At 38.1% G+C, this 24,005-nt stretch overlaps 1 protein-coding gene and 2 pseudogenes across 1 annotated transcript; all 3 read left to right on the forward strand.

Annotated features, from left to right (window-relative positions):
• The first annotated feature begins 8,123 nt into the window (after positions 1–8,123).
• Positions 8,124–11,471, forward strand: LOC113314970 (60S ribosomal protein L7-2-like). Its single transcript, XM_026563297.1, has 5 exons — positions 8,124–8,400; positions 10,291–10,388; positions 10,470–10,607; positions 10,713–10,815; positions 11,000–11,471. The coding sequence occupies exons 1-5, from the start codon at positions 8,209–8,211 to the stop codon at positions 11,213–11,215; spliced, it is 747 nt and encodes a 248-aa protein (XP_026419082.1). The 5' UTR covers positions 8,124–8,208; the 3' UTR covers positions 11,216–11,471.
• A 682-nt stretch (positions 11,472–12,153) lies between these two features.
• LOC113359452 lies at positions 12,154–12,994 on the forward strand (annotated as a pseudogene).
• Positions 12,995–16,998: 4,004 nt separating this feature from the next.
• On the forward strand, positions 16,999–17,870 carry LOC113359458 (annotated as a pseudogene).
• The last annotated feature ends 6,135 nt before the right edge of the window (positions 17,871–24,005 follow it).

Consider the following 24,005-nt stretch of genomic DNA (forward strand, 5'->3'; position numbering starts at 1 on the left):
AACTGAATTCAAGGACACTAAGGTGTTTGAATTTTGTGACAAACTGGAGATCATTCAACAATATTCACCACCCATCACTCCTCAAGCCAATGGAGTTGCAGAAAGAAAAAACAGGAACATTCAGGAAATGGCCAGGGTAACGCTCCATAACAAAAACTTACCATTAAGGTTTTACGGAGAAACTGGCTTTACAACATGTTATTTGATCAACCGTGTCTACCTACGATTTAAAACCCTAAACACTCCTTATGAGTTGTGGTATGGTAGAAAACCCAACTTGCATTATCTCAGAGTGTTCGGAAGTAAGTGTTATATTCTAAAAGATCGAGAACAGAGAGGGAAATTTGATACTAAAAGTGATGAAGGTATCTTCCTTGGATATGCTTCTGATAGTCATGGTTTTCGAGTGTTCAATCTCAGAACCTAGGTTATGATGGAATCTGCTAATGTTATTATCGATGATATTAGTAATTTTCATCATGATAATCCTCCTGCTGAATTGCCTCCAACCGAGACAATTGAGAAAGTCAAAGAAATTTCAGAGTCAGTTGAGGTTATCCCAACCGTTACTGATCCTGATATTTCTAGTGACGAGGAGAAGAGCACTGATCAGGCTACTCCTGTCGAACAAGAACGTGTTCCTCCACGACACCTCTGGGTTCAAAGGAATCATGATCCCAACAGTATTATTGGAGGAAGAGATTCTACTGCGAAGACAAGAGGACAACTTCAAAATATTTGCAATTTTGGTTGTTATCTTTCACAAGTAGAACCGAGAAATATTGATGAAGCTCTTAGCGATCCCTTCTGGGTGAATTCAATGCATGAAGAGCTAAATCAATTTCAAAGACAGGACGTACGGAAACTAGTGTCTTGTCCCTGCAATATTAATATTGTTGGTACCAAATGGATATTTAAGAATAAGTCTGATGAATTTGGCACTATTGTCAGAAATAAAGCCAGACTTGTCGCTCAAGGGTACTCACAAATTGAAGGTATCGATTTTGAAGAAATCTTTGCTCTTGTGGCACGCCTTGAGTCCATTAGGTTGCTTTTAGCTCTGATAGACACATTTTTGTGTCTAATTTGTCCTCAATGTCCGTATTGTTGGAACTCTATTTTTGTACTAATATTGTGTTTTTATGTATTTTTAGGAAATAAACATTTTTGGAAATATCTGCTCGAAAAATTATGCGGGGTATCCCCGGAGGACATTTGATATTCGGACTCTCATTTTGGTTAAGGGGCAACCCAATTACTAAGGGGCACCTCAGTTGGGCATTTTCTATTTACACTCCACAGACGATTAGGGGCACTTCATCTCTTTAAATTCAAAACTTTTTTTTTTTTGGCGGGAAATGAAGTTCTCAACTGTTAGAGTTTCAATCAACAAAATGAAGATGTTTTAGGGAGATTCAATCGCTCAAACTTGGTAGGAAGATGTGATATGGCATGAGGAACACATTATGGGCAGTGGGTTCGATCAGAAGTGGCTGGAAAACGCGTGATGATCCTTGAGCCCAAAATAGAGCACGTGCACTGTAACACGAGCAAAAATGGAGTTCTTGTGTGCATGGAAGAGTCCTACTAGCGTTGGAAGAGTGTTGAGGCGTGGAGAAGACATTTGGGAGCGTGCAGGATCAAAGTTAACGCGTGCATGGGATTAAAAATGGAAATTTTCGTTATTATTGGCAGCCGAGAATATTTGGATTAAATGGAGAATATATGCAATCAATGGTCGGATTTTTGGCTCCAATTCACTATAAATACAAGGCAAAACAGTTTGGGAAAGGGATGAAGAGTTTGGGGTCGAGACAGAGCCAAGAGGAACGAGAAAGAAAAAGTTGCAGAGCTTGTCTCTGCTGCTGCCATTAAAGGAGAACACGAAGAACAAAGCACCAACAGAGGCAGTCGTTTAAGCTACAGTAACAACGACAGCCGTCTGTGGGTCATACATACTACAACACCTTTCAATTATCGTTCTTTGTAACGGTGTTTGCAACAATTAAAAACGTTGCAAACACCCGATTTTCATTATTTTCTCCTTTTCATCATTTGTACACCTCCTTTGAGCAATGAAATCAACTTTTGAGCGTGTTTCCAATATGCGGAGCTAGAACCCATCACTGGGACAACGGAGGAAGCAACTTTTCATGATTGTGGTAAATGATTAATTCTTTATATGACTTTTTGCATATATTTAATTGTTTAATAATTTCTATTAATTATTTGTTATTTTGTCTGATGTCGCATGCTTAGTTTAAATTACTTTTGATGCGTCATGCTTACGACTTACAGATAATGTTTTAAGAAATATAGTTTTGGCAAAGAATTAGAGTCACAACTTCTTTTGTTTGAGCTACATTGTCTAGAGTTAATGACTGGACCACAAGAATATGAAAAGTTGTGAAATCCTCTGTCCTAGTGTCTCTTCATCATGTTAATAAATTTTGTATAAAATCATTTATTTATTATTTAAAAAAAAAAACTTTAATCTCTACAAGTCCGAGTGAACGACAACCCTTTTACTACACGGAAAATAATTAAACAAGCTCATGCTTGTTTTCTTAAGGTTAAGCTGTTTCAAATGGACATTAAATCCACGTTCCTAAACGGAAATTTAAAGGAAGAAGTCTATGTCGCTCAACCTAAGGGTTTTGAAAACCCTGATTTCCCAGATCATATCCTTAAGCTTAATAAGGCGTTGTATGGGTTGAAACAAGCGCCTCGTGCATGGTTTGAAAAACTAACCACATCTCCTCTTAGGAAAGGTTTTTCGAGAGGTGGAGCTGATAAAACCTTGTTTACCAAATGGAGTGGGAAAGATGTTGTCATTTCTCAAGTCTATGTAGATGACATCATCTATGGCTCAACTTCTGAAAAACTTGCAAAAGATTTTCAAGTATCTCTTGGCAAGGAATTTGAAATGAGCAATGTTGGTAAAATTATTTTTAGGATTACAAATTCAACAACTAAAGGATGGAATTTACTTATCTCAAGAAAAATATGTTAAGGATCTTGTTTCAAGGTTCGACTTGGATAAGTCAACTCCAAAACTGACACCTATGCCCACCACTGGTAAACTACACAGAGATGAGAAAGGAGTAAGCATAGATCAAAAATTGCATCGATCTATTATTGGGAGCCTTTTATATCTTACAGCTACTATACCTGACATTGCTTTTAGTGTTGGTTGTTGTGCTAGATTTCAGGCTAATCCAAAGGAATCTCATCTTGCAGCTGCAAAAAGGATCATACGATATGTGAATCACACAGTTGGGTATGTTTTATCTTATACTTTTGATACCAACACTGACCTTTCTGCGTATTCATATGATGACTGGGCAGGATGTGTAGAAGACATAAAAAGTACATCATGGGGTTTCTACTATGTAGGTCTGAATCTTATGGCATGGCATAGCAAGAAACAAAATTCACAATCCTGTCCACATGTGAAGCAGAATATATTGCTGCCAAATCATGTTGTACTCAACTTTTATCATGAAACAAATGCTGGATGATTATGAAATTGATACTGGAGTAATGCAGATATTTTGTGATAACTCTAGCGCAATTCGAATCACGGAGAATCTCGTTGAGTACTCAAGAACAAAGCACATTGGTATAAGGTACCATTTTATTCGAGATCTCTATGAAAATGGTATCATAAATATGGAATTTGTGCCTTCCAAACAACAGTTGGCTGATATTCTCACCAAACCACTAGACACTGCTACATTTCAACACTTACGGCAGTCTATTGGTGTTGTTTTGGTTCATTAGTTTCCTATAACTCTTGCCCCTGTGCTTATTTCGATATTTTGGGCAATTGAGTTTGGAATCCAGTAAGTGTTTATTTCAATTCTGCATTTGTTTCAGTAAGTTGATTTACTCTGTCAGGTGTTTTTTTTTTTAAAGAAATCCTTCTTTTCTTGTGAAAGTAAGGTCGCTCTTGTTGTTCTTTCGGAATGACATTATATGGGGGGGGGGGGGGGGGGGGGAGTTCTTAATTGAACTTGTGCTTAATTGCCAAATCTTTGTGGGGAGTGCGGCTGTGGAATATTATAGGAGTTATCTTGTATCTTTATAAACTCCTTGATGAAAGCATTTAGCTTCGGATATATGATTGCATCTAAAAAGTTGATATGTGCTTTCTTTTGGTCATGAAATGTCTCTATGGAAATTTCACTAGGATCCCACTAGTTTTCGTACCTTTGCCAATTTTATTGACAAAAAGGGGGAGAATTAATGTGTGGTTCACACTACAAATACATATGGTTTTCGGATCATTATGTAAGGGGGAGTGGTTTCCATGCGAGATGGAATATTGACTAAGGGGGAGTGATACATATCACTATAGTATTGTTGTCAGAGTTGTGATACAACTAAACTTTGATGCTGTGTAATAATACTATGATATTGTGTAACAATGATTGAGAACTCTTGTTTTCTCATTGTTATAGCTGCGGATTTTCAACAAAGATGATGCTAAACTTACAACCTTTGGAATCATTGGAGAACTTGGAAATGACGAAGATTTCGAGTAATGTTGAAGAACCAAGAAGATCAGGCATGTGGAAGAGAAGCTACAAAGTTTATTACTTATTTTGTATTCCATATGTATTGATAGTTTGGTCACTAAAATTGACAAAGAGGGAGATAGTTAGAGCACTGCTCGGTCGAACTCGCATGCGTTGCTATCTCAAGCATGTTTGTCAATGTTAGTGATCAAAACTATAAGTCTTGATTTCTAGTCTACTTATAGCTAAGTCTCGGCCTAGGATAGAAAGTGTAGTTGTGCTCAAGACTCCATGGCGATCATCATACAAAGACGAAGAACTACTCAAGGAACTTGTGGAACTTCATCGACTAAAAGGTATATGGAGACTTGAACTTATCTATTACTCAAAATTTTATCTACTCTATCTCCTATCTTAAGACAAAAGTCGTATTGCTATATAGACTATGATTATACACATTTGTTATTTATAGCCGAGTTTATCTCGCGTATCTATTTCTCGAAATATGTGTTGGTAAGCTTTCGATTTTGGCCAAGTTCATCTTTACTAATGATGAAAGTCATATTAAGTTTCAATTACTTGAGAATGGCTTTGACGAAAAATGGTTTGTGAATAACAATCATATAACGTCCTCTAAGAATGTTTCAATGATTGAAATGAGAGTTTAGAATATATAGCCTTGGAAGGATATAAACATTGTGTAGTTACACATATGTGTATAAGTCCTTATTCCTTGAACCAAAGTATGCATACTTTTTGCTCAGGAAAACCGGAACTAAAGTCCGCGTACCAGTACGCGCACCAACGGAAGTTCACGTCCCGTGAAAATCTGCTGGAGTTTGTGAATTGAAAACAAACTTATTTGGGGTACTTAAGTTCGCGTACCAGTTCGCGTATTTAGGTTGGTTATTTTCTAAAAACGATTATTCGTGAATTTATTATATAAACTAAGGAATGCATAATTGCAAACCGTGGTTATAAAGTTCATGAATTGATTCGAGTGAATCAATTCGTTTTTGCTTCGGTTGTGTCTTGTATACTTCTATAAGATCTAAACAATTGAACAACTCTCTAACTAGTTCATTTGAGTCATTTGAACTAGTTGCGGTAAAGAAGAATATGGTTGATATGGAAGTGCTCATATGGTTAACCATTTGGTTAACTACTGTTGAACCAACTAAGTGTACATGTTTGGGTACGGTTACAAAAACATAAATAAACGTGCATTTCATTTGTGTGTAACAAGCTAAGTTCGATCTAACGATTGAAAGATATTAGCTTGAATCTAATCAGGTTTTCATCTAACAGTGAATATTGAATGCTTTGTTACTAAGCTAACATTGATTGCAAACCCTGATTTGAAAGACTATATAAAGGAGAACTCTAGCAAATGGTAAACCTAATCCCCACACCTCATGTCTGTTACTAATTGGATAACTAGAGTAGGTTCTCCTTTAACCTTAGGTTTCTTCTCGAGACCCTGTAGGTTAACGACTTGAAAACTTCATTGGGATTGTGAAGCCAGACCCGACCATTTTCTCTGTAGTTGCGTGATCTGATCTTGTTGTTTCTATCGTACTAAGTACAATCGTAAGATTGACTTGAGATTTATTTCTCCGATAGTCAAGATATAAAAGAAGTCACAAACACCTTCGTCTCATTGTTTGTGATTCCACAATATCTTGTTTCGCTAGTCGATTAAGATTATTGTGAGGTGATTGATAATTCTAGGTTGTTCTTCGGGAATATAAGTCTGGGTTATCAATTGTTTCCCGTTCACCTTGATTTATCAAAGACGGAACAAAAACTCGTAGGTATTTCTATAGGAGACAGATTTATCTATTACCGTAGACTTTTCTGTGTGATACAATTTTTTTATTAAAGTCTTAGACTTTGGGTCGTAGCAACTCTTAGTTGTGGGTGAGATCAGCTAAGAGAATCAAGTGCGTAGTATCCTGCTGAGATCATAGACGTAATGAGCGCAATTGTACCTTGGATCAGTTTGAGATTGATTTGGGTTCAACTACAGTCCAGACCGAAGTTAGTTTGTAGTAGGCTAGTGTCTGTAGCGGCTTAATACAGTGTATGTTCAATCTGGACTAGGTCCCGGGGTTTTTCTGCATTTGCGGTTTCCTCGTTAACAAAACTTCTGGTGTTTGTGTTATTTCTTTTCCGCATTATATTTTGTCATATAATTGAAATATCACAGGTTGTGCGTTGAATCGATCAATTGGGAAATCTAACCTTTGGTTTTTGATTGAAATTGATTGATCCTTGAACATTGGTCTTTGGTACCGTTCAAGTGATTTCTTTTGTATTCAATTAGACTCACAGATTTCTATTTGCTTGAGTAAGTATTGAATAGAGAAAGTGAGATATAACTCTTTGGTATACTTTTAATAAGATTGAGTCTGACTGTCTAGTTGATTCTCTTAAAAGTATATTGGAGTTAGTCCATACAGATTTCTAAGAGAAATATTGGGTGTGGTTGTTAGACCCCCGCTTTTTCACCGCCAACAACAAACAACCAACCATATGAGAATCAATACAAACATTATATGGGTTAGATGGAATCCACCACCACAAGAGTGGCTGAATATCAACACAGATAGAGAGATCAAAGGCCAACCCGGAGGACCACCGAAGATAGTAGGAGCGGGATGGATATGCAGGAAATCACGAGGAGTGGTAATTATGGCTATGGAAGCGCCGATTGGGATAGCTACAACATTGTAGCGGAACATGGGCTTTCCTACTGGCTACTAGAATGGAAATCACCCAAAGATGGGGCCGAATTTATTTCGATAAGGATTCAACAACAATGTTGACTTAAGAAAAACATCTCACAAGCACCATCAATCGTTCATAACATGATACATGAGATACAAGACCATCTACAACAAACAAGACAATTCGCAATTTACATACATATAGACAGGCGAACCAAAGCGGCGGATGGATTAGCTAACCTGGCAACGCAGCAACAACTGTAGATAGGAAACAACATACGCACATATATATGATGAGACAACAAATGCCGAGACTTCCTTAATGTAATTGTTACAAATGATTCAATGGGGCTTTCTAACTCAGTATGAAACAAAAAATGCCAAAACTTCCTTAATATAATTGTAACGAATGATTCAATAGGCTTTCTTACCCAGAGAGGTTCATATTTAATAATAAGGATGGGGATTTCTTACTCAGAGAGGTTCATATTTAATAATAAGGAACTACTCTTTCAAAAGAAGAAAAAAAAATGGAGTGTGAATTCGTGCACCCTCTTTAACGAGTGTATATTTCACATTTTAATCTCTACCCTTGATTTAATTTAGGGAGTTATGTAACGAGGGTCATAATTCTAAACATGGAGGATAATGGGGCCATCAGTTAAATAATCAACCAATTAGAAGAATATGTGAAATATACACTCGTTAGAGCAGCGTGAACAGATTTGGACTCAAAAAAAAAAGAGAGAAAGGTGCCTAATGGCCCTCAGACCAACCCTCCAGCTACAGTCAGGCCCAGGTCCAAACTACATCTTCAAAATCCAATGGTCAGGATCTCAATGGTATTACCGACCTAGCTGCATATAAACCCTAAAACCCCTTTACAAATTTCTCTTTCTTCTTCTCTGAACCAAAATCCCTAGCTCTTAAGAATCGGGGGCGTTTCAGTTTAATCACAAATGGCAGAAGTAGAAGAAGCACCGAAATCACTTAACTACATCCCTGAGATAGTCCTTAAGAAGAGAAAAAGCAATGACGACTGGGCGATTAGAAGGAGAGAACAGGCGGAACTCAAAAAGGAGAGGACCAAAAAGAACAAATCACTGGTTTTCAGAAGAGCTGAGGATTTCATTAAAGAGTATCGTAACAAGGTCAGTGAATCTTCAATCTATGCCTCTCTGTTCTTAATTGATTTGATGATTCTTTGTGAGTATATAAGGATAAAGACCAACTGTTGTTAGGTCATGCCGCCGCTATTGCAAATGAAAATTAATAATTCGTAATAAGAAAAAGAAGTTAAGATAGGGGTTAGTCATTGATAATCTAGTTATTATCTTCCAGAGAACAACTAGTGTTTCTACTACTCTTGTCTTCGTTGTCAACCCTAAGGGTTCTCTTTTTATGTCTGTATTTCTTTTTATATCTACAAAGTCTGAATTTTTATTGTCATTTTATTGAATTTGTGTGACATCAAAGTCTGGCAAAAATTTCTTGTTCTAATAAGTGTATCCTTTAATTCAAGGAGTGTAGAATTAGAATTAGGAAGGTGCTTGTGGATTTGGGAGCATTTTGTACGAATGGTGCTTCTCATAACCATTCGTTCGAATATGAGTAGTTTTCACCTCTGGTTGCGCAAGTGCCCCTTCTCAAGAGAGCTATTTCGTTTTTCATTGCTAGGAATGAAAAAATTATTACTTAGATATCTAGGAAAAAGTGGTGTTTGGGTTACTTGCACAAACTCTCAGCAATCAAGTTCTTTGTTATATCGATTAAAATAAACGTCTGTTCTTTAATTTTACCATATCATGTGAGGAATCCGTGTTTGCGTTTTCACTTCTGGAATCTGACACGGACACCTGCTAATGCTTTTTATTACTACTCCCAGAGAACAGGTAGATTTCACTACCATGCCTAATCCCTATTTTAAATACTTCGTGTCCTATTTAATAAACCATTGGCAACACCACCTATTAGTAGTAACAAAAAGGTCACTTCGATGTCTGTATTCTCTGTGTATTAGTAGTAACAAAGTTTGTATTTTTATTGTCATTTTATTGAATTTGGAAGAACTGGTAAGGAATGAAAGAAATTATTACCTTGTTTTAGGACTCAGCTTGGTTGACGTCTAAATGTAAGCTTCTCTAACTTTTGGGATTCGTAAATTTCATTTTCTTTTATCAATAGAATTTTGTTAAATTTTGGAATTGGGGTAACTGAATTTGGTAATGGTTTAAGCTGTAAAATTAGTGCGGAATTGGAAATATGGGCTTTAATCAATGAGGAATTTGATTTCATTAGTATATTTGGTGTGAAATTGGTGGTTAATGGAGAAGTCATAAGTAAAGGGTTGGGATAGACCTCCATATGTATTATATATTTGCCAAGAGCGAATTAGTGTTGAGTAAGAAAGTTTTCTGTTTCACGGCCTGGGATATTTCATTTAGTGTTGTGGACAAGGGTGTGGATGTATGTGAGTGGGATATTTCATTTAGTGTTCTGGGCAAGGGTTTGGATGTGTATGAGTTCTCCATTTGGCGGTATGCAATCTATCGTTTAGTGTTACGGACATTGGTGTGAATGTTAGTGAACTCAATTGCAATTTATGGAATGTAAGTGAACTCTATTGTAATTTATGGTACGAATTGATTGCAAAAGTACTAGGATATCAGAATAAGACTGACTGTTAGTTAGGTCCTGCGGCCATTTGTAATGAGCAAACTAGTTAAAACAGGTTAGTTCTTGATAATCTAGTTATATATGGTGTGAGTTATATTCGTTCAGAATATGATATATGTTCCCCAATGATGAAATTAAAATTAGCTCATTAGGCATCGGCTAGTTCTCAATTTGGTATTCTGCAATTTTTTATTTAGTATTATGGACCAAGGGTTTGGATATATAACAAATTCCTTTCTTGGTATGTGGTTGCGTGCCTTTGAAACTGCCGTAGTTGGACTGTATTTTGTGTTAACCGTTTCATCATATGAATATTTTGAATTCATCTTCTTTAGAGTGCTTATTCCTTGCTATACTGCTGCCAGGAATTGGACTTTGTCCAGATGAAACACAGGAAAAAGCAGCGAACATCATCAAATGCTATCCCTGAATCGAAGCTGCTGTTTGTCATTCGTATTCGTGGGTGAGTATTGGGCGTAAAATAGTAGTCTTTTTAGTTTGTTCATTTTGTGTTCAGTTGTTTGACTTTCTGTTTATGTTTCAGCACCAATGATATGCATTTTCAGACGAGGAAGGCTTTACATTCTTTGAAGTTGAGATCAATCAACAGTGGTGTCTTTGTTAAGGCAAATGAAGGAGTTATGGATATTCTGAAGAGGATTGAACCATATGTTACTTACGGGTAAGGAAAGAACTATGAACGTTATCTATATCAATAAACAAATACCGCTTCATCTTCTTCATCAATAGTTTAACTGTGTTACTAAATGTTCTTGAACTCTTGCAGGTCTCCTAACTTTCAGACAGTAAAAGATTTGATTTGCAAGAAAGGGTATGGAAAGATTGACAAGCAGAAAACACCCCTAACAGACAATAACCTCATCGAGCAGGTATGGATGATAACAAATTAGAATTTCGTTTACTCATGTTTAACCTGTCAACAAGAACCATCATGAAATTTGTTGGGACTCATAATGTGAGGTCTGCTGTCTGTATGTAATCGCCGTTTATCTCATGCATCTGTGACCCACATTAGGGCTTTGTTGTACGCAACTCATTTATTTGCATTTACAGGCACTGGGGCAGTATGGAATTCTATGTATCGAAGATATTGTACACGAGATTGCTACTGTCGGTTCACATTTTAGGGAAGTAGTGAACTTTCTATGGCCATTCAAACTGACTAGGCCAGAAGGAGGTAAGCTGCTAAAGAAAACACGATACAGTGATGGTGGTGATGCAGGAAATCGTGGAGATACTATTAATGAACTCATCAATAAGATGAACTGAGAGTAGACTGCGAATCAATGATGCTCATGTTCACCTACAAATAGAGAGACAAATTAGAGAGATACCTTAAATGTGTCTTCAGTTTATGTGTAATAGACTTCGCTAATCTTGTTTTGAGTTGACAATAGCTACTTCTGCCTCTAATCTGATGGCATGATTTTGTTGATTACATTATGCTCTTGTAAGTTTTTTTATTCAAATGTTTACTCTTCTGGTTGATATAACTGAACATCTAGACTTTTAGTGTTTTTTCAAACACATACTGGGATATTCTGCTCCTGGTAGGTGATTCAGTTACTTGAATATGACTGCCATGAGAAGCATAAACTGAGTTTCTAGTACCCTTGCCTGCATCATGCTGGCATGGTGTGTGCAGAACACCTTTTTTGTCTGAATGTGAAGCCGCCTTAGTGTTGGCAGCAATCATTTTTTTGTTTGAAATCTCTTCAAGAGAGAGCAGAGATTACTGTCTATGTGTCTATGTCCACTTGTTTTTTGTTTTTTTTTTGACATTTTAAAAGAAGGATTGGAATTAACAATTTCAAAGGGTCAAAATGTTCTTGATATTTGCTGCTATAGTGGTGGGTTTGTTCAAAATGCCTCAGTTAGTGGTGCAACAAATATATCACTGGTAAACTCTGAATGCACTCTTGGTTTGTCGCTTCCTATGACCAGTACAATGTGAAAGTTTAAGAAAGAGCACTAGCCAATTTCCCGGTGAATTAACAATTTCCCGGTGGGTATAGAACCAATCAAAGACTAGCCAGACTAGCCAAACTCTGGGTTTTCCTATGATTTACTTAGGTCCAGGGTAATTAGAGTTTTGTTAGAATTCGGCGTTCTATTGCTCCCTATAAAAGGATGCAAGTCTATTGTCGTTGGCCATATAACTCCGTTCTCCTACAGTAAAATCACCATCAGTTTTTATTCTGAAGATAATGTTTAAGGTTCCTGATCATCAGGTTGCAGGCCATCAAGGGCCACTAGTAGATGATTCTGGTCGCTTCTACAAGCCTGTACAAAATAACGAACGCGGCACCAAAGAAGTTGCCTTCTACACTTCATTCTCTGCCAATAGCAAAATCCCGACTCGTGTTCGTCGATATTTTCCTATTTACCACGGAACTCAGTTTTTAGAAGCTTCAGATGGATCTGGTATGCACCCTCACTCACCTTGTTCTGGAAGACATTGTCTCAAACCGTCAGAACCCGTCTGTAATGGACATCAAGATGGGATCAAGAACTTGGTACCCTCAAGCTTCAGAGGACTACATCACGAGATGCTTTCAGAAAGATAGAGAATCAACAAGCGTGCCGTTGGGTTTCAAGATATGTGGTCTACAGACCTATGACAGTGAAAAGCTCGGTTACTAGAAACCTCATAAGAATGTCGTCAAAAAGTTTACGGTAGATAATGTGAAGCTGACTTTGAAGAGGTTCGTCTCTTCCAACCCAATGTCAGATGCAGAACCTGATTGTTTAAGCGCAACAGAATTTATGGGGATTCTGGCGCAACTGTTGGAGCTGAAAGCATGGTTTGAGGATCAAACGACATACCATTTCAACTCTTGTTCGATTCTTATGGTGCATGATCGCTCTGGTGCTCAAGTCAAGCTTGTTGATTTTGCTCATGTCGTAGATGGAGAAGGTGTCATTGACCATAATTTCTTGGGTGGGCTCTGTGTTTTGATAAAATTCGTGTCAGATATACTGGTTTCTTCTACTGACGGGTCTAAAACTGACGGTCATCTAAAGGAACAACAGCCTGAGGATATTTGAGTTGCCTGGGGATATTTGAGTTTTCTTTTGCAAGTGGATCATGCAAAGTTCCATGCACTATTTTTCATTTTTATTTTGATTGTCATAGAAAGTTCAAGCCGAAGTACCCTACCCAAAAAAAAATCCTTTGTAGTTAGGGGTCTATTTACTTAATTATAATCTAATGGCATAATTTTGTTGATTAGAATATGCTCTTGTAAGTTTGCTCTTTCAAATATATGTTTTCACTCTTCCAGTTGACATAGGGAGGTAGTGAATTTTCTATGGCCATTCAAACTGACTAGGCCAGAAGGAGGTAAGATGCTAAAGAAAACACGATACAATGATGGTGGTGATGCAGGAAATCGTGCAGATAGTATTAATGAACTCATCAATAAGATGAACTGAGAATAGACCTCGAATCAATGTGTCTTCAGTTTATGTAATATAGACTTTGCTAATCTTGTTTTGCCTCTAATCTGATGGCATGAATTTGTTGATTACATTATGCGCTCTTGCAAGTTATTTCATTCATATAGTTACTTATTCTTCTAGTTGATATAATAGAACATCTGGACTTTCAGTTTTTTTCCAACGCTTATCTGCTCCTGGTAGGTGATTCAGTTACTCGAATATGACTACCATGAAATTAAGGGTAGATTGAGTTTCTTGTAGCCTTGCCTGTATAATGCTGGCATGTGGTGTGCGCAGAACACCTAGTATTGGCAGCAGCTTTTTTGTTTGAAATGTCATCAAGAGTCCACCTCATATTCCACTAAGTCAGCGTTTTTGGGGAGTTGGCTGTAATAGCATCATCTGCTGCCTTATATCTAAATGGACTGATTATCTTTTCTGGCCTGGGTCAAAACCAATCAAACCCTGCTTATAGGGGTCACTCATTGCCTGAGAGTGTCCTCAAGACCTCAACTACCATTACCAAGTTCAACAAACTTATGTATAACTTGCCTCCAACATATCATTCAGCTGTGTGATTTCAGCACTACTCCATTAGAATAGTTGGCTCCTAGGCTGGCTAACTTGATTGTTCGCATGAATCAAATCTAATAGGAAATAATATATTAGAGTCTGTTGAGATTATTATATTAGTCCCACATTATTGGGCAATCTAAGATCCTGCGGTTTATAATCTCTTAGGGCCTCTCCACTCATTGCCAATTGGTTTTGAGTTGGATGCCCGCAGACTTTAATATGGTATCAGAGCAGGCTATTTGCGACGAGTCATTGACCGTGCCTTTACTCCGCGTCACCCGATTTGTTGTCCACGTGTTAGATCCAACGAGACTACACGTGAGGGGGCGTGTTGAGATTATTATATTAGTCCCACATTATTGGGCAATCTAAGATCCTGCGGTTTATAATCTCTTAGGGCCTCTCCACTCATTGCCAATTGGTTTTGAGTTGGATGCCCGCAGACTTTAATAGAGTCTATATTTAGGAGATACTCACTTTAAGTTGTGAGAGTTATATTAGGAATTATCTTGAGAATCAAGTCTTGTGATTGTATAAATATCTTGAAGAATTAATGTGAAAGACACACCAACATTATTATCAATGTAGTCTTTTATGCTTCCGCGTTTATGCTCTCCTCTCTCTTGCTCGATCCTTAACATGGTATCAGAGCAAGGTGAGAGGGAGAGAGAGGAGGGGAAGAGAATTAGATGTTTTCATAAAGAGTTTTGCAAAGTTGGAATAAGGAGAAAAAGACTAAAAGATGAAGAGGATCGTGCTAAATTTGATGATAATAGTGAGTTGAGAAGAAGGCAGTCTTATGTCGCTGCTCCAAGACTTGTTGAATCAAGAAGGAAAGAGAGTTCGAATTTTGTTAGGGTTCGGAGCTAACAAAAGATGGTGGATGTTGTTATAAAGTTTGGAGCAAACCAGTGACAACTAATAGGGGTTTCTGAACTCTGGGGAGATATAAAAGAACACCGGATCAGCGAAAGCTCCGTGTAAAGTTGTCAACATAGTTTTTGATATAAAAAAACAAAAAACAAAAAAAACTGAGGAGTTCTGATGAGATGAAGAAGACGTTGTGCTGCTATTTATGAAGATTGAGAAGGAAGATGGAGATGGAGGTGATCATTCATTGACAGGCTTGTGTTTATGGTAGTTTTTGGACGAGAGAAGACATGGACGTGCTGCTGCCATTGACGATGCTATGGAGCTCGAGGGAAAACATAGATACTCGGTTAATATTCGGGATCACAGGAGAATGGAGATAGGTTATGATGGAGTTGGAACTCGACATTGATGAATGGGTTTGTTGTCGATCACGGATCGGATGGTGGTGATCGGTGTTGGTCGATATGGAGCGAGTTTGCTGCCAAAGTTAACACCGGCAAACTTGGTGGTTGTTGTTGAAATACCCATGAATAACGTCGTCGTTAAACCTAGAAGAAAAGCAGATGGTTTCCGAGAGTCTACTGATGAACGACGACGTTTGAAGACATTAGAAATACAGATGGCAAAAAAAATCAAGGAAGAGTTGTTGCCATTGAATTATGAGAAGATTGAGCAGAGATTTCCCCACCGAGAAAATCAGGGAAGAATATGATGCGGTGGTTACTACTGTTGATTGAATTGGTGAAGTTTGGAGCAAGAAAATTAGATGATGGTTGCCGTTGAGAAGAAGAGATGATGTCGCTGCATCGATGAGATGATGGTGATAAACGTAAGAGAGAAGATTGTTACTGTTAAGACAGAATTTACCTTGGTCTGTTTTGTGAAAATGCAGAGAAGAACCCTAGTGAAACTAAAGAAAAAGAGGACCGAAACGTCCTAAAACTACGAAGGGGACCGCAATGTCCTAAAACTATAAAGAGGACCGAAATGTACCTAACTTCCGAAGAAGACCTTAATGTCCCTAAACTTCCGAAGAGGACCGCAATGTCCCTAAACTACGAAGGGGACCGCAATGTCCTTAAACTTCCGAAGAAGACCGAAACGTCTATAAATTATGAAGAGGACCGTAATGTCCTTAAACTTCCAAAAAGGACCGAAATGTCTCTAAACTACGAAGGGGACCGAAACGTCCTTAAACTACGAAGGGGACCGAAATGTCCAAAAACTACGATGAAGACCAAAGTTGGAAGATTTTTTTTTTAAAAACAGTGCTAGGAAAAGCTAAGTTTAAATTTCTTTTGTCCAAGATGGGCATTCGTGATCTACATGCTCCATCTTGAGGGAGGGTAATAGGAAATAATATATTAGAGTCTATATTTAGGAGATACTCACTTTTAAGTTGTGAGAGTTATATTAGGAATTATCTTGAGAATCAAGTCTTGTGATTGTATAAATATCTGGAAGAATTAATGTGAAAGACACACCAAAATTATTATCAGTGTAATCTTTTATGCTTCCGCGTTTATGCTCTCCTCTCTCTTGCTCGATCCTTAACAAAATCTTTTTTAAAAAAATATTTTATGTTACTGCAAAGTTGTATCATCAATTTCAAAGGGTCAATATGTTCTTAATATTTGCTGCTATAGTGGTGGGTTTGCCTCTATATGCCGCAGTAGGTAGTGCAACAAATATCACCGGAAAACCTTCTGAATGCACTTTTGGTTTGTCACATTATATGTTTGGTAAAAAATTGCAAGAAAACTGAAACAGATTAAGAAGAAAGGTAAAGTTCCCTGCTTCCTATAACCAATACAATGTGAAAGATTCATACGATATCATACACAAGTTCCACCTGGAAAACTCTGGGTGTGGAACCAATCGTAGCCAAACTCTGGGTTGTCCATGGTAACTTGAATCCTTATTTGGATACAAGTTTATTTCCGAAAAATTGTTTTATTTTGAGACTTACGTACACTCCAAGTTAAGTACACTCAAAGGTTGAGTTTTATTAGAATTGTGAGTGCTATTGTTTTCCTATAAAAGCATGCAAGTCTATTGTAGTTCTATTCAACGAATATTGATCATCTGATCAATAGTTCTCCATCTCTCTGATTCACGCCTCGAAATATAGTAAACCGCCGTCAGTTTTTATTCTTAAGAGAATGCTTAAGGCCCCGGATCATCAGGTTGCAGGCCATCGAGCTCATCCAGGAAAGAAGGAGCTTGGGCCACTGATAGATGATTCTGGTCGGTTCTACAAACCCCTTCAAGACAACGAACGTGGCACCAAGGAGGTTGCCTTCTACACTTCATTCTCTTCCGACACCAGAATCCTGACTCATATTCGTCGATTCTTTCCCGTTTACCACGGAACTCAACTTTTAGAAGCTTCGAATGGATCTGGTATGCACCCTCACCTTGTTTTGCAAGACATTGTCTCGAATCGTCTGAACCCGTCTGTTATGGAATCAAGATGGGAGCAAGAACTTGGTATCCCCAAGCTTCAGAAGATTACATCACGAGATGCTTTCAGAAAGATAGGGAATCAACAAGTGTGTCGTTGGGTTTCAGGATATGTGGTTTGCAGGCTTACGATTGTGAAAAGCGTGGTTACTGGAAACCTCATAAGAAGGTCGTCAAAAAATTTACGTCGGAGGACGTTAAGCTGACTTTGAGAAGGTTCGTCTCTTCCAACCCGTTGTCAGATGCAGAACCTGATTGTGTGCTTGCAACAAAAATTTATGGTGGGTCGGATGGGATTCTGGCACATCTGTTGGAGCTGAAAGCTTGGTTCGAGGATCAAACAATATACCATTTCATTTCTTGTTCGATTCTTATGGTGCATGATCGCTCTGGTGCTCAAGTCAAGCTGGTTGATTTTGCTCATGTCGTGGATGGTGAGGGTGTCATTGACCATAATTTCTTGGGTGGGCTCTGTGCTTTGATAAAATTTGTGTCAGATATACTGGTGTCTTCTACTGAAGGGTCTAAAACTGAAGGTGATCTAAAGGAACAACAGCCTGAGGAGATTTGAGTTTTCTATTTCAGATGAATTGAAAGCATAGCCGGGTTCGAGAGGTATGACACCCTTAGTCGGTGGCAAGCACTGGCGGTGCCGTGAATAACAACACTCCCATGCATTTTTATTTATTTTTTTAATAGCCGGTAGAAAGTTCATACAGAGCTAACTCTATTTGCTTAATTGTAATCTAATGGCATAATTTTGTTGATTAGAATATGTGTTTTTTCTTTCAAATATTTGCTTTTACTGTTCCTCCATGCCCGGTATAATGCAGGCATGGTGCGTGCAGAATAGCTGTAGTATTAGCGGCTATTCTTTTGTTGGAAATCACTTCGACATAGTAGAGAGTCTACAGACTATGCTCCCCATTTGTCCCCTGATATTCCCCTAACTATTCCCAGAAATTGGTGGCTCCCAAAGCCTGCAATTTCGTATTTTCTCTAAAGCAACAGAAAACTTGCAACGAGAAGATCAGAAAGACCCTTTTCTAGAAACTGCATCAAAGAAACCGGAAACGCACTCGGGGGTTGAGAATACATTCACTGAAGTTGGATATGATGTGAAAAGCATAATTTGCAGGAGCATGCACGCAGGGGCTAGCATATCTTGGGATAAAATGAAAGCTTGCTGAGCATTGACTGATCTCAGATTTAATATCTTCAATCAGCCTGTAGATTCTCCATGGGATTCAATAAGAGCATAGCATATAGACTTATTCAAGATTTTATAAAGCTCCAAAAAACTTTATTAACGCTAGCTAAACATAACATAACAATATAACGCTTTGATCACGCTTGGTCAATTTTTGGCTGGCCAATTTTTCTGCCTAATAACTATGTTCCAGATGTGGGACAAATTGTAGCGGAAAAAGACCTTTAAAAATAACCGAAAATGAGTCATTTGTCCAAATACTTTTAAAACATGGTTCAAATGAACGAGTAAAAATTATTATGGTTGAAATAGACACCAGAAAAATAGCAAGGATGAAACTGGATTCATCGTGACATAAACTTAAAAAATAGCAAGAATGAAACTGGATGCATCCTGATGTAAATTAAAAATAAGAAAAAGTATTTGAAAATAGGTAGGATGAAATTGTTTGCATTCTGGCTATTTTTACATTCTTGTCCATTTAAACAGTATCAAAATCTAAATGTCATTTTCACCCAGGAATTGTTAATTTTGGTCTTTTTAACCAATTTTGTGTAAAAATAATTTTTGCCCTTTCTCTCCAATTCTTCTCTTCATTTCATCATAAATCTTCTTGAAAACCCGGAATCCACGATTCCAAACATTAAATACCCATTTATGAATACTACTCACAGGAATCACGACTGCACCTGCAATTACATTACTCAAAATCACAGGAATCACTCAAAACATGCAAATTTCAAGACTCTCTCTCACTCAAATCACAAAATTCACCCATGTAACAAAATCACATTCTCAGGAAGTAATACCCCAATCCATAACATCTTACCTGGATTATCTTGTTCTGCGCATGGAAACATCACCACAATTTTCCATTCAATTAAAAAAAATCCCCTCCTCTGGGATTCTCTTTCTATCTGAGTTATGTTCTCATCCTAAACTTTCTCCCTGTAATGTTGTTGATTTGAATAAGTTCTTCTACATTCTAAGCTACCACATAATACCAAATAAAAACCTCAAACTAAGCATCTTAAGCAAAAATGCAGATTCAATTCTAGACTATTTCTCTCAATTTCAACTGATAAGGTACCCAACTTTCTATGTTACTTTGAACATCTGCTGGAAACCTGCTAGCTTGAATTCTGGTATGTTTCTTTTCTCTAATTTAGTTGCTTTGCCTGAAGGTAATACTTTAACCCTAATCTCCTTTAGGCCTACAAGCATGTATCTCTTCTACCCTAGTCATCTGATTTCCATTTCGCGCATTCTCTTGTACTTACTTTCCTCAAGGTTTGCTGGTCCTTCTATTACTTCTAGCCATGATTATAATTTGAACCTTGTTATCTACCAGGCATTGTCATTATGGGGAAACTACTCAGACTGTTACAATTCTACTCATATAGATTATTTGCACTGCACTTTGATCTCATGCATTAAAAGTATTAACATGAATTCTGAATTAACCACAATTACACATATTCAAAGACCCATTTTTTCTTTGGTTCCCACTCTTGAAGCTTGGTCTCAAACAAAAAATGAAAATTACTGTCTATTTGTTACTACTAATTACACTATGTGCAGCACTTTGGAAACTACCTGGATAGATTCCTCCTCCAGTTGCACTAGCAGCATCCCTTATAGCTCGATCTATTACATTTATGTACACCTGTGCTACAACCATTGCATCAGCTCCTGGTGGCAATGTATCTTCAACTGGCATTTCAGGAAGTTGAGGTTCTTTTCCTTGCATTGCACCGGCTTTTGCAGACCTGTATATTTGTCCCACAACCCTAGAATCAACACACCATGGATCAAAGGCTCATCTCTAGGAACTTCAAGTGGATATGTAACTTCGCCAATTCCATTCTGGGAGATTTCGACCACATCTTGAGCCATCTGCCTAAGAGTAGGTGCAAGCATAAACAAATTTGGGAAAAATATCTTTCCAGGAATGGGAGGACGAGTAGCATTAACTCGAATTTGCTCCTTGGTTTTTTCAGGGAGTGGGGATGCAAAAATTCCCTGCTGAGTTCCACCACATACGATTCTCTCATCATCCACCAGTACAATCCCCTCCCTTACCACTCATCGGCTCTGTGTGGGATGAACAGCAAACAGAACCCACCCATCCTTTACACCCACAATCTCCCCATTCTCAATTCGGTCTTGATCAAGCCTCTGTGGTGGTCTCCCAACTATGGTGGATGCATGCACAACCACTCCCTCAACACATCCTCTTCCACCTCCAGTGCTTGCTCTTTCAACCCCAAAACCTGCTCTTTCATGCATTGCACCAGAAAGAGAGTGCAATTGATTCTCATTATACCCAGAAAAACCTTCACATACAATTGCAGTAGCAACCTACAAATTTCAATTGTCAAATCTCCAAGCATTCCCAAATTGATCACATACTTTAAATATCAAATCTTACTCAACACCATTTTGAAGTACAGAAAAACTAACCTGTTCCACGGATTCTCCGACTCGGGCTTTCTTCTGTGGTTCACCTTGTACACGCTCTTGGGAACTCTGACCTTTTTCCATAACTTGAACTCTCAAAGAAAACTCTCTTACGGAAATCTCTTTAGATAGGGGGAATTTTCAGTAACAATTATATCTTCTCCAAGGAAAATGACTGAGAAACTGAAAAGTTTTACTCTCTCAGCGGTTTTATTCGGGAAAAAAAGAGTAACAGTTGCACAATCTCAACCGTCAAAATCTTCTGGGGGCAACCAGATTCACAGCATTAAAGATTGGTCTTGCAACTTGATGTGTATATTCAATCCTACTAGCATCATTATTTGGCCTAGTACAAGCAATGAGACACCATTGGCTCATGAGAAGCGGCAATCAACACTTGGCAAGAAGATCCTTATCCACGCTGCATCGGGTCAACCCACGAATGAACGAATACGGAGCATACCCACCAAAACCGACTCGGATACACCTCCCAGTCTGTCAGGGATGACTCATTTTCTCAATCTGACTCAGATAACTTCTACCACCCAGATGCAAACACAGTCAGACCTCAAAAGGCCAACTAAGGTCTGGTGGATTTCAATCTTTATCCTTATAGGATCCCATAAAATACAAAGGGCCTATCGGGGAGCTGAAACCATATCAACATCCCAAGGTAAGGTCTTTCTGGTTTGGATTGCTATGATCAGGTCCTGGCTAATTGTACCTCTAAATGAGCTGGCAAGAGTCAACAACTCTTTCTCTATCCGCCACAACTGCAAGTACAAGGACCACTTCAAAATCAACACTTTCCTAGATGACACAAACCAGAATCAACCGTGCCAAAACTTCAAATTAAAGTTAGACACATCACTTTTAGCTTCTCTGAAGATTATGCACATAACATCTACCACCCCCAATGGGAAGGACAAGGTAAAACTCTCAACACTTTAGATAACAATATAAAATTTTCTGTGTGCAGGTGCTTGAGCCAGATCACATTAGTCATCTACATCAACAACAGCTATCACAAGTATAAAAACAATGAGATGCTCTCATCCTTTGATCAGCACCTACCAAAACCATATTGGCCTAGCTTGAGGACAACCCACAACTACTTACAAAAATCCTGCATTACTGACACGGTCAAGAATCTTTTTCAAATTAAAGTTTGGCTTGATTCCCCTCAACATCATTACTGGTCTTATCCCACCACAATACACATTGGTCAATACACTTACTGGTTGCTTTCTGTCTACTGCCCCATCTTCCACCCAAAAATGGCCTCTTCATCAAAATCTCCCAACCCATCCATTGAAAACCTTGTTTCTCAGATGAACAAAACCCTCAAAATGCCTGAAGCAGACCTATATCCCAAGGTTTTATTAAACCTTAAAAACATCAGAACCAAGCAATCCTTAGACTGGAAATGGTGTTTTATTGGAAAACTCTGCAGCAACATATGTTTTGAAACATCAAGAGTCAGCAATTTCATCAACAATAACTGGGAATTCAATGGCAGAGTTGAATTGGATATATGGAACATGAGAATGAACTATTTTATTCTCAGACTCACCCATGAAGAAGATTATTCTACTCTCAGGAATGGATGAACTAGAGGAGTATTTGATAAACTTATGGTACTAGTTGGTGTACCCTTGGGAGGTCCAGACTTAATTCATGAAGAACAATTCTCTAAGGTTATGATTTGGCTTATCATCAAAAGAATCCCAACTCATATCATACCAGATATCAACAACATTCTGCAACCTGTTGGAGAATATCAAACAGCCAAGAAACCTTATGGAATGGACAGTTTTGATAAAAACTTAGAATTCAAGCTCACCATTGATGTTACTAAGCCATTAAAGTTTGGTATTGAAGCCTTTGAAACCCAAACCATCTCTCACTGGCTTGAATTTTCCTATGCTCTCAATGGTATCAAATTCTGTAAAGTTTGTAGAATTCTAGATCACCCATCCCCACCTTGCCCCATCCCACCTACACCCTCAAAATCCCACTATTCTAACTACAAAAACTTTCCAACTCCTCAACCTCTACCACCCCCCAAACTGTTTATCAAAAATCTGTCCAAGAAGGTAGAAATGTCATTCACAGAGGTTACACTGATGTTGATGCAGCCCAGGTCTTTGAAATGAAAATGAGAAATGCAAGACATAAGGAACTTGAAAAGACAATAACAAAAATTGCTCCTTCATCCTCTCAACATCTCACTTTTGGTGCTTCTAGCAGAGCTGATCCCAACTCCCCACACCTAGATGTAATTGCTAACCAAATAAGGAACAAAAAACTTGAGCTATCTAAGAAAATCTCCACCAACTACAAGAACCATCAAGCTAAGTTAAAGATCAAGGAAGCAGTTAGAACCAAACGCCCTAACCCAACAAACACCAATGTCAATCAATCTCAAGACACTACCGGTATCTTCCCAGCTATCCCCACCCAAATTTTACCAACCCTTTCTCAAATCAAAGAAAGGATGAATGTTGAATCTGAACAATTCAAAAAGAAGGCCTGGAAGGCTAGAAAGACACTTCATGTCTTCGCTGAAGCAAACTCACCAACTGATCCTCCTTCTCTTAAAGATTCTGAAAAGCAAAAAACCCTGCCAAAGAGGAAACAATCCACACATATTGCAGTACCCATGGAAACTAGTGAAGCTGATAACATCAAAAGATTCAAGGACTATTCTGACAACTATGTTGAACCTCTGGACTCAAGCATTCCCCAATTGACTAATGGTGCTTCTGGCTCATCAACATCAACCTCTGAGGTACATCTCTTTATTCTTTATCATAGTCTAAATCACTTGCACCGTAACCATGTGCACTTATATTGTTGCATTATATTCTTTTATGATCCTATAGCTAGGAGACCAACCTCAAAATATCCTTCTGTATCCTACTTTTGGCAATTTTTTTATCTCCATAGTCTGGAACTGTCAAGGGCTAGGGAAAAGACATACCAAGAAATACCTAAATGATATGTTGACCAAATTCAACCCTGACATCTGTTTCA

This window comes from Papaver somniferum, chromosome 1 (genome assembly GCF_003573695.1).
Source record: "Papaver somniferum cultivar HN1 chromosome 1, ASM357369v1, whole genome shotgun sequence".
In the NCBI taxonomy this organism is placed as follows: Eukaryota; Viridiplantae; Streptophyta; class Magnoliopsida; order Ranunculales; family Papaveraceae; genus Papaver; species Papaver somniferum.

Coding starts and splice junctions, on each gene's coding strand:
- LOC113314970 (XM_026563297.1), top strand. CDS start 8,209: ATGGCAGAAGTAGAAGAAGCACCGAAATCACTTAACTACATCCCTGAG. Junction 10,389..10,469: donor TTTGTCATTCGTATTCGTGG/GTGAGTATTGGG, acceptor TTTATGTTTCAG/CACCAATGATATGCATTTTC. Junction 10,816..10,999: donor ACAATAACCTCATCGAGCAG/GTATGGATGATA, acceptor TTGCATTTACAG/GCACTGGGGCAGTATGGAAT.